The sequence below is a fragment of the Palaemon carinicauda genome, chromosome 7, assembly GCF_036898095.1.
Source record: "Palaemon carinicauda isolate YSFRI2023 chromosome 7, ASM3689809v2, whole genome shotgun sequence".
Taxonomy (NCBI): domain Eukaryota; kingdom Metazoa; phylum Arthropoda; class Malacostraca; order Decapoda; family Palaemonidae; genus Palaemon; species Palaemon carinicauda.
In genome coordinates, this window is record NC_090731.1 from 14738263 (window position 1) to 14749086 (window position 10824).

The 10824-nt window shown below is 37.4% G+C and overlaps 1 protein-coding gene across 1 annotated transcript in view; it reads left to right on the forward strand.

Annotated features, from left to right (window-relative positions):
- The first annotated feature begins 454 nt into the window (after positions 1-454).
- LOC137643864 (uncharacterized) overlaps positions 455-10824 on the forward strand; it is a 34085-nt gene continuing 23715 nt past the window's right edge. Inside the window, exons 1-2 of the mRNA XM_068376595.1 lie at positions 455-558; positions 1286-1444. Of these exons, the coding sequence (XP_068232696.1) occupies positions 556-558; positions 1286-1444 (162 nt within the window). The 5' untranslated portion in view covers positions 455-555. The remainder of the gene's footprint in view (positions 559-1285; positions 1445-10824) is intronic.

Genomic DNA, 10824 nt, shown 5'->3' on the forward strand with positions numbered 1-10824 from the left:
AGAATTACTGCTTGGAAGAATTACTGCTTGGACGAATTGCAGCTCAGGAAAATTGCCGCTCAGAAGATTTGCTGCTCGGAGAAATTGCCGCTCAGAAGAATTGCCACTCGGGGAGCATGTGAAGGGCCTCATTGATCTTTGTTGATTTTTAATCCCCACCAATAAAACCGCCCGGTATTAAACTGCACGTGTGAAGCGAGTCTGAAAAACCAAGAAATGTATAACTCATTTTTGTATTAGCTTTAGGAAACAGATCAATAGAATTGCTTTTTAAACCATTTTGTCTATATTGGTATTCAAACTTATCATTATCGTTACGGACTCTTATTCTTGTTCTTCTTAATATTTTTCAATAATTATTTCAGCAACAAAGGAAATAATGTGCCACGATAAACTTGTCTTATCTACCTTAAAAACATATCTGATAATCGTAATCTAATCAGCAACTGGCTAAATGTAGTGCATACCGTTCTCAGTCTAAGAGAGCAGCGACTTCAAGGCTGTCGTTGTTCATATAATTTTTCAGTGGATATTATTTCGTCTTATAGAATTGCTATGGTAAGTTTTTTCGATAATTAATATTAGTTAACCTCAATTTTTTTGAATAGGTGTCTTCTTCTTCTTCTTCTTCTTCTTCTTCTTCTTCTTCTTCTTCTTCTGAATTACTAGTTTTTATTGTTTGAAGTTATCTTACAAGGTCTAAAGTTGGCGCAATATGAGAAGTGCTTGTCATGAAGTCTCTCTGGGCATAGTTGATAATACATCAGAGGTATGGTTAGGTTTATAAAAGGATCTGACTCCCTGAATATTGAAAGTAGCATAAGGAAGTGCAGCTACGAGTTACCATCATAAATGTTGCTACTATTTATCTGTTTTCTATCTTTTGGAGATGAAACGATATACTCTAATGATAGAATAAATTTCTTAGCGCTCTAGAATACATCTTTCATATACATATTTCGCAAAAGAATAACACTCCTTTAGTCATAACAGGGCACACCAACAACCTTGTCCAGTTCTCTTTCTAGAATATTAAGTAACTTTGACAATGAGAGATTTATCTTAACAGGGTATATTAACAACCTCGGGCAGTTTTCTTTCTGGAGTCTCAAGTAACTTTGCCAATGGGAGGCGTGCTTTAATAACAGCCCGTAGCTTTCTTCAGATGGGTAATAATAAACACACCATGTCAGAATGCTGTTACTTTATTTCAGTTCCTCTTCAGTTATATTGATAATCAACAATGAAGCTAAAACAATTGACTGACATTTTTTCTTATTTGCAGGGGAAATCCTGGATGCTCCTTTGCCTTATCCTGTTTTCTACAGGACTGGAAGCTAAGATGAGATCTAAACGGTTTGCAGAAAAAATCATAACGACGGACTCCCCAGAGTGTGAATTCAGTGGAGTGGTAATGACTTGTGATTTCAAGGGACAGAAGGAGGTAAGATATTTTAGCTACTTTTTGAGAACTGGTTTACATATGTTGATCATTTATGAGGAAGTTCGTTTATAATAAATACTTCTTCCTTGACAAGGATTCGCACATATTCCAATCAGTCGAAACAAAAGGATGTAGTATTTCTATGTTTAGTATAAATCTGTTTATGTGTTGTATACGAACAAAATGAGCACTATGTCTGCTGAATGTATGATGAGGGACTATTCTTTAATGCAAAAGTACTAATATTTATTTAGTGATCATTAGCGAGAAATCGAATTGCAAAAAAAAAAAAAAAAAAAAAAAAAAAGGTAACAGACTGTTACTGAATCAGCATGTTAAGCATTGTAGCTAAACCAACATAATGTGGGTCGTATATAGCTAGGTTTAATCATTATTTTTTCTAAATTAAAAATTAGCTTTGAAACCTACAAGGCAAAGCTCGGACCATTTTTTTTTTCTTTTTTTTTTTTTAGCTCAGATTTCTAAGCTGGCAATTTTTCACTCGGTTAAATTCAACATATATTTATAAATGTGTTGATTTTTTTTAACTTGATTCATTTTCCCTCTGGCAAAATTTATGTTAATTTCCTTTTTGCTTGGTGGTGAACACATCCCTCGCTTGAGGGTACACTCTAACACAATTCTATCTTATTTCTCTTCCTCTTTTGAAGATTTTATCGTTTATATGTAAAATATTGATTTCAATTTTGTTTCTGTTCAAGTATTTTATTTTAATTGTCCATTGCTTCTCGCAAAGGACCTCGGTTATATTTCGACAATCGTCTCTATCTTGAGCTTTTACATCAATACTACTCCATTCATCATCTCCTACTTCAGGCTTCATGGTCCTCAGCCATATAGGGCCCCCCGCCTATGTGGCTGACGACAAACTTTTCTAGTGCCTTGTGGAGCCCAGTTAAATGTTTGATGAACTATTATCTCTTGGGAGTGCAAAGAACATGACCAAACCATCTCCATCTACCCCTCACCTTGATCACATCCACATATGTCACTGAAGTAATCTCTCTTATAGTTTCACTTATAATCATGTCATGCCGTTTCACTCCTAATATTCTTCTGAAGACTTTGTTCTCAAATATACAAAATCTGTTGCATATTGCTTCATTGTCATACCACGACTCATGTCCATATAGTAACACCGACCTCACTAAACTGATATATATCAATTTAGAAGAACATGTATGATATAGTATTTGTTCACGTATAAGGAACTAGCTGTTTTGGCTCATAGTGAATGGTAATGTGCGTTGGAATGCGAAGGATAATATAAAGACTACTCGGTGTAGCTGAAAAGTGTAAGGTATGGGAAGGGTTTATACTGTAGTGTTAGGAAGGTTCTGGGAGTAGATGAAAGAGTGGGCATATATTAGTTACCAGATTTCTGGATTTTGTTGGTAAATTGGAATGTGACAGATGTAGCATTTATGATGATGAGTAAATCTTCTTCTGTAATGGAGGAAATGAGAGTAACAGAGAATCATTTTGGGATATTGAGATTCTGTGTCTGTCTGGTTTTGGACCCCAGGAAAGGAGATAAAAGTAAGTGTCAGAAAAAATTTAGTTACTAGTTATGGGGTTTCTGGAGGAAAATGTTCGAAAAGAGGCTTGAAGTACAGGGTCTCCAAAGAAAAATATTAATATGCATAATAACAAGGAACAAGGATTGCTATAATACTAGTTGTTACAGAGTAGGTGGAAGAGTAAGTTGCAACATATGAGTGAGAAGAGGCGTGGCCTGAAGCTTATCCATATCTGATTATCATTTGACTGAAACTTAAGATAATATAAATTGAAGAGCAAAGTATGAAACTGTAACTGTATATGTAATCAAAGGGGTGCAATGAATAAGAAGAAAGTGTGAAAGGCCTATAAGGAGAAATAGGGTATAGCTGAGAGCAAGAGAAATAAAAATATAGAGAAAAATAGATAAGGATTTTTAAGGTTCCATGAAGGAGTCATTAGACACTAGGGAGTATTTGTGGGTGAAAGAGGATAACATATATATATATATATATATATATATATATATATATATATATATATATATATGTATATATATATATATATATATATATATATATATATATATATATATATGGATATATATGTGTATATATATACATATATATATATATATATATATATAGATATATATATATATTATATATATATATATATATATATATATATATATATATATATATATATATATATATATATATAAGATCAGCAATTGATGGCATGAAGAAGTAAGATATATACAGAAAAAAAGGGAGAATTTTTTAGATGCATTGCTTGATCGAAGAAAAGAGCAGAAGCAGGAATACAAGAGCACCAATATGGTACTCAAGCAAAATGAGAGAGAAAAAGATAGCTGTTATCCACAAAAGTGGGTAAAGCTTTTAACAGAGTAAAATTATCAAGAACATATGGATTTGGAAATGAAAGATCCGTATAGAGAGAAACTGTCTAATAGGAATGTAATCATGAGTCATTCATTCATATCTCATCGTACCACTCGTGTATCCAATGGAGGCCTCTGTCCTTTGCTTCCTGTAGATCTACGTCAGAACATGCAGGTCCTAGTGGACAGCAGCGGAGGGTGTGGTCCATGGTCTGGGGCGAATCACCACAGGAGTAATCTCCATTGGTGACACATCTCCACTTCTGAAGTCTATCTCCTCTTTTCCCAACCTTGGATTTTGCTCAATTTAAGGTGGTCCATTACTCTCTGTTAAGGGAATCAAAAGAGTCAGTGAAGTAAGTTTGAAAAAATGGCAGTCCAATACTTTTTGTAAAATGACGCCTCTTGGGTCAATGAAGTAAGATTGAAGATAGGTAGTCCACTCCTTTCTGTTAAGGGACATATCTTGAGTCAATGAAGTAAAATTGAGGATTGGTGGTCCACTCCTTTCTGTTAAGGGATGCATCCTGAGTTAATGAAAAAAAATGGAGGATTGGTAGTCCACTTTCTGTTAAAGGACGCACCGTGAGTCAATAATGTAAGTTTGAAAATTGGCAGTCCACTCCTTTTTGTAAAAGGACGTCTCTTGAGTCAATGAAGTAAGATTGAAGATAGGTAGTCCACTCCTTTCTGTTAAGGTACGCATCTCGAGTCAATGAAGTAAAATTGAGGATTGGTGGTCCACTCCTTTCTATTAAGGGTCGTACCCTGAGTCAATGAAGAAAAATTGAGGATTGGTAGTCCACTTTCTGTTAAAGGATGCGCCGTGAGTCAATGAAGTAAAATTGAAAATTGGTAGTCCACTCCTTTCTGTTAAGGGACTCATCCTGAGTCAATGAAATAAAATTGAGGAATGGTAGTCCACTTTCTGTTAAAGGACGCGTCGTGAGTCAACAAAGTAAAAGTGGAAATTGGGAGTTTTTTGGAGAACAAGAAAGGCAGAATTAGGACATGAAGAAATTTGAATCCTTAGTATAAGCCTGAAAATACTTATAGCAGCGACTTTTGAGGAGGTGCGGAAGCATTTAAGAGGTTGAAGAAAGGAAAGGTACCAGGAATTGATGCGATTAGATGTGATTTCAAAGGAGAACTTGGAGCCCACTGGTGATGATGTGTTTGAAGAAAAGCTTTTCCAGATGTAAGGAAGGTTCCGAACTAATTTGTTCCATTTTATGAACTTAAAGATGATACAAAACTACATTAGCATAATGTTACTTAGTATAAGAAGGGTATTTCATAAGATTTCGATTGGAAAGTAGGATAGGTCATAGGATGATTAAAATAGAGAGAATATTGTGGGCTTGGAGTAGATAAAGAGGAACGCATGCTGACTAAGTGTTGTCACGAAACATATGAAGGTGTCTAAAGGTGTCAGGTTTCAGTTCCAGTTTTATCAGAATAGATGCTCACCAGTACGTCAGCCAGGCAAGACCAACCCCCAACTGTGGTGACATCAACAAATGAAATAAAACAGAAAGGGGACTTCTACTCTCTACATTTCTCCCAGCCTGACACAGGGCTTAACCGAGTTCAGCTGGTACTGCTAGGGTGCCACAACCCACCCTCCCCCGTTATCCACCACAGATGAAGCTTCATAATGCTGAATCCCCTACTGCTGCTACCTCCGCGGTCATCTAAGGCACCAGAGGAAGCAGCAGGGAATACCGGAACTGCGTCACAATCGCTCTCTCACATCTATCCTCCTATCACCCAGAGCTTTCTTCACTCCATCCATCCACGCAAACCTTGGCCTTCCTCTTGTACTTCTCCCATCAACTCTTGCATTCATCACCTTCTATAGCAGACAGCCATTTTCCATTCTTTCAACATGGCCGAACCACCTCAACACATTCATATCCACTCTAGCTGCTAACTCATTTCTTACACCCATTCTCACCCTCACCACTTCGTTCCTAACCCTATCTACTCGAGATACACCAGCCATACTCCTTAGACACTTCATCTCAAACACATTCAATTTCTGTCTCTCCATCACTTTCATTCCCCACAACTCCGATCCATACATCACAGTTGGTACAATCACTTTCTCATATAGAACTCTCTTTACATTCATGCCCAACGCTCTATTTTTTACTACTCCCTTAACTGCCCCCAACACTTTGCAACCTTCATTTACTCTCTGACGTACATCTGCTTCCACTCCACCATTTGCTGCAACAACAGACCCCAAGCACTTAAACTGATCCACCTCCTCAAGTAACTCTCCATTCAACATGACATTCAACCTCGCACCACCTTCCCTTCTCGTACATCTCATAACCTTACTCTTACCCACATTAACTCTCAACTTCCTTCTCTCACACCCTCTTCCAAATTCTGTCACTAGTCGGTCAAGCTTCTCTTCTGTGTCTGCAACCAGTACAGTATCATCCGCAAACAACAACTGATTTACCTCCCATTCATGGTCATTCTCGTCTACCAGTTTTAATCCTCGTCCAAGCACTCGAGTATTCACCTCTCTCATCACTCCATCAACATACAAGTTAAACAACCACGGCGACATCACACATCCCTGTCTCAGCCCCACTCTCACCGGAAACCAATCGCTCACTTCATTTCCTATTCTAACACATGCTTTACTGCCTTTGTAGACACTTTTCACTGCTTGCAACAACTTTCCACCAACTCCATAAAACTTCATCACATTCCACATTGCTTCCCTATCAACTCTATCATACGCTTTCTCCAGATCCATAAACGCAACATACACCTCCTTACCTTTTGCTAAATATTTCTTGCATATCTGCCTAACTGTAAAAATCTGATTCATACAACCCCTACCTCTTCTAAAACCACCCTGTACTTCTAAGATTGCATTCTCTGTTTTATCCTTAATCCTATTAATCATTACTCTACCATACACTTTTCCAACTACACTCAACAAACTAATACCTCTTGAATTACAACACTCATGCACAGCTCCCTTACCCTTATATAGTGGTACAATACATGAACAAACCCAATCTACTGGTACCATTGACAACACAAAACACATATTAAACAATCTCACCAACCATTCAAGTACAGTCACACCCCCTTCCTTCAACATCTCAGCTCTCACACTATCCATACCAGATGCTTTTCCTACTCTCGTTTCATCTAGTGCTCTCCTCACTTCCTCTATTGTAATCTTTCTCTCATTCTCATCTCCCATCACCGGCACCTCAACACCTGCGAGAGCAATTATATCTGCCTCCCTATTATCCTCTACATTCAGTAAACTTTCAAAATATTCCGCCCACCTTTTCCTTGCCTCCTCTCCTTTTAACAACCTTCCATTTCCATCTTTCACTGTCTCTTTAATTCTTGAGCCAGGTTTCCTTACTCTCTTCACTTCTTTCCAAAACTTCTTCTTATTCTCTTCATATGACTGACCCAATCCCTGACCCCACCTCAGGTTAGCTGCCCTCCTTGCCTCACGCACCTTGCGCTTTACTTCCACCTTTTTCTTTCTATATTTTTCATACTTCTCTTTACTATCACTCTGCACCCATTCTTCAAAAGCCCTCTTTTTCTCTTCCACTTTTACCTTCACTCCATTCCACCATTCACTGCCCTTTTTCATGCTGCCTCCAACAACCTTCTTGCCACACACATTACTTGCAATCCCAACAAAATTTTCTTTTACTAACTTCCACTCTTCCTCTAAATCACCAGTTTCTCTTGCTCTCACTTCGTAATATGCCATTGTCAACCTTTCCTGATATTTACTTTTTACCCTCGGTTTTATTAGCTCTTCAACCCTCACTAGCTCCCTTTTACATCCACCTACTCTATTCCCCCACCCTTTTGCTACAACTAATTTTCCTTCCACCAGAAAATGATCAGACATACCGTTAGCCATACCCCTAAACACGTGCACGTCTTTCAATCTTCCAAACATTCTTTTAGTTATCAACACATAATCCATTAATGCCCTTTCTACTACTCTTCCATTTATCACTCTTACCCATGTATACTTGTTTTTATCTTTCTTTTTGAAAAAGCTAGCACTTATTACCATCTCTTGCTCAACATACATATCTACCAGTCTCTCACCACTCTCATTTTCACCTGGTACGCCATACTTTCCAATGACACCTTCTACCTCTTCAGCGCCCACTCTAGCATTTAAGTCACCCATGACAACTACATGATTCCTTCTACCAGTCCTTCTACACACCTAGTTAATTCAATCCAGAACTCATTCCGTTCTTCTTCACTTTTCTCACTACCTGGCCCATACGCACTGACAAACGCCCAACATTCCCTATCCAACCTAACCCTTACCCACATTAACCTAGATGATATCTCCTTCCATTCCACTATTTTACCTGTCATCCATTCACTCAGCAATAAAGCCACACCCTCTCTCGTTCTTCCCCTTCTAATCCCAGACACTCTACCAGACATTTCACCAAACATCACTTCACCCTTTCCTTTCATCTTTGTCTCACACAAGGCCAATACATCCATCCTTCTATTCCTAAACATACTTCCAATCTCATAGCTTTTACTCTCTATCGTACTACATCCACGCACATTCAAACACCCCAAAACTAGACTGCGGGAAGCAGTCACTCTCCCCCCAGCTCCATCTCTTTGTTGACGTCTCGCAGGATTATATACAGGAGAGGGGGTTCCCAGCCCCCTCGTCCCGTCCCTTTTAGTCGCTGCTTACGACACACAGGGATAACGTTGGCGCTATTCTAATTGTTTTTATGGCCCCGCGGCCACAGGGGACATATAATATATATATATATATATATATATATATATATATATATATATATATATATATATATATATATATATATACTGTATATATATCCACTGTATAATAAAGAGCAAGTGTCCGGTTATATATATATATATATATATATATATATATATATATATATATATATAAATGCATATATTTTGTCACCCTCAGCTCTCCCCGTTCTTCGAGTAGGGGGAAAGGGAATAGTCATACTCTGGTGAGAGGGGTGTGTGCATATGTTTGCATATCTATCAAAATATTTTGCCGTCACGTACACTAGTGTGTATATACATATATATATATATATATATATATATATATATATATATATATATATATATGTATATATATATATATATATATATATATATATATATATGTGTGTGTGTGTGTGTGTGTGTGTGTCTGTGTGCGCGTGTGCTAGTGTAAGACGTCAAGTATTTTCATATGCTTTATTTCAGTGAGTAAGAAAACATCACGACTCTAACTTGCTTTTAACGTAATGTTTATTCCTTTTCAGACATCACTCTACATCAAACCTCTTCACAACCCTCAAATTCAAATGGTATATTTGAGCAATATAAAAGATCTTTATCTTGATGAATGTGTATCCGTCAACTTGTCGGTGACAAACGTCCAAAAAGTGTGGATAAAATCCTCTTCCGAGAATTCCAACTGCCCAAAATTCAAGCTGTCAGCGAGACAGTCGAACCTCGATGAGATCCCTAACACTGTCAGTCAGTTATACCTCGAAGAATGTAAGGTCGAGATGTTACAGCCGAAGTTATCATTGTCCGAATTCCTAGTCATTTCCTCCAAAGTGCAACAACTCGATGTTGCAATGTCCTTGGTCAATGGAACAGTAGCTATTTTGCAATCGTCTCGAATCGCCCATCTGAAGCATTTCACTGTGGATTCGGGATCGACTCTCCTGATCAAAGAGACGACGATTGAGAGCGTGCCTTTAAACGCCATCGATTTGAGGAATGGTAAGGTCGTCGTTGAGAACTCCATCATCAATAGAGTTGGGATATCGAAGGAGGGCGTTCTTGTGGGCGGTGTTACTTACAATGTCGAAGGAACGCTGATAATGACACCTTTCAGTAAGTATGAAGTCTTTGAGACACTGGAGCAGGCCAGTTATTTCAATCTATTTTGCGTCTTCCTCGTTCTATTCTTGGTTTCTTCGATTGCATTTTGCGCATACGTCATCGGAAGAGAATGGAGTTTAAGGAAGCTGAAGCAGGAACTAAATTTAGTAAGGGAGAATTATTCACCTGTGCCCGGAGAGGAAGAAACAGGTTGTGATTGTGAAATAAACAGCGCAACAAAAACAGAACTAAAGAGAATCGTTGATGAAAGTAAAAGGGAATTTGAAATAATTCAATCGAGCTTTGAACCGGAAAAACCTCCTCCTGTAAATGAGATGGATGAATGTGACAAAAAAAATGAGACAAAATTGAGAGAGTATACTAGTTATCTGTATAAGTATAAAGCGATTGAAGATTTTTATGTAACTTTCTTAGGCCGAATAATTGAAACAAAACGTCAAACTAATTCTGGAAAGAGAGAGAGTCTACCAACAGCAGAGAAAAACCAATATAAAGATATAAAGGATACATTCGTTAACTGTGAATCCCAAGCTATACAGACACTGAGCTATCTACAAGGACCAGCAGCTAAAAAAAAAGGTTCCTTGGATCGCTCTTCGAAATCTATAGATGATACTTCACATTTAAATAAACCACAACGCTTGAATTCGAAATCTGTAGATGATCCTTCACTTTTAAATGTACCAGAACACTTGGAAAAGAGTTATAAAGAATTTCGGAAAAGTATTGAATCGGGAGGGAAGTTTTATGAGATTTTGAAATATACTCAAGACGAATTCAAGGATGCCATTTTAAGTTGTGAAATATCTATTCTGAAGATTCTGGTAAGCATTGAGAAAAGCCATATCTCAGACATGATGGAATGTATATCAGCTGATTGAACAATGACAGAAATCCTTTATTGAGGACTTTGAAAGATTTGATTTTGAACATAATTGATTTAGAAAACACAAGTATATTTGCTATTTGTTTTAATTTATTGCTTTTGCTGATATTTTCCTTTTTTTATTTTTTCTTATAA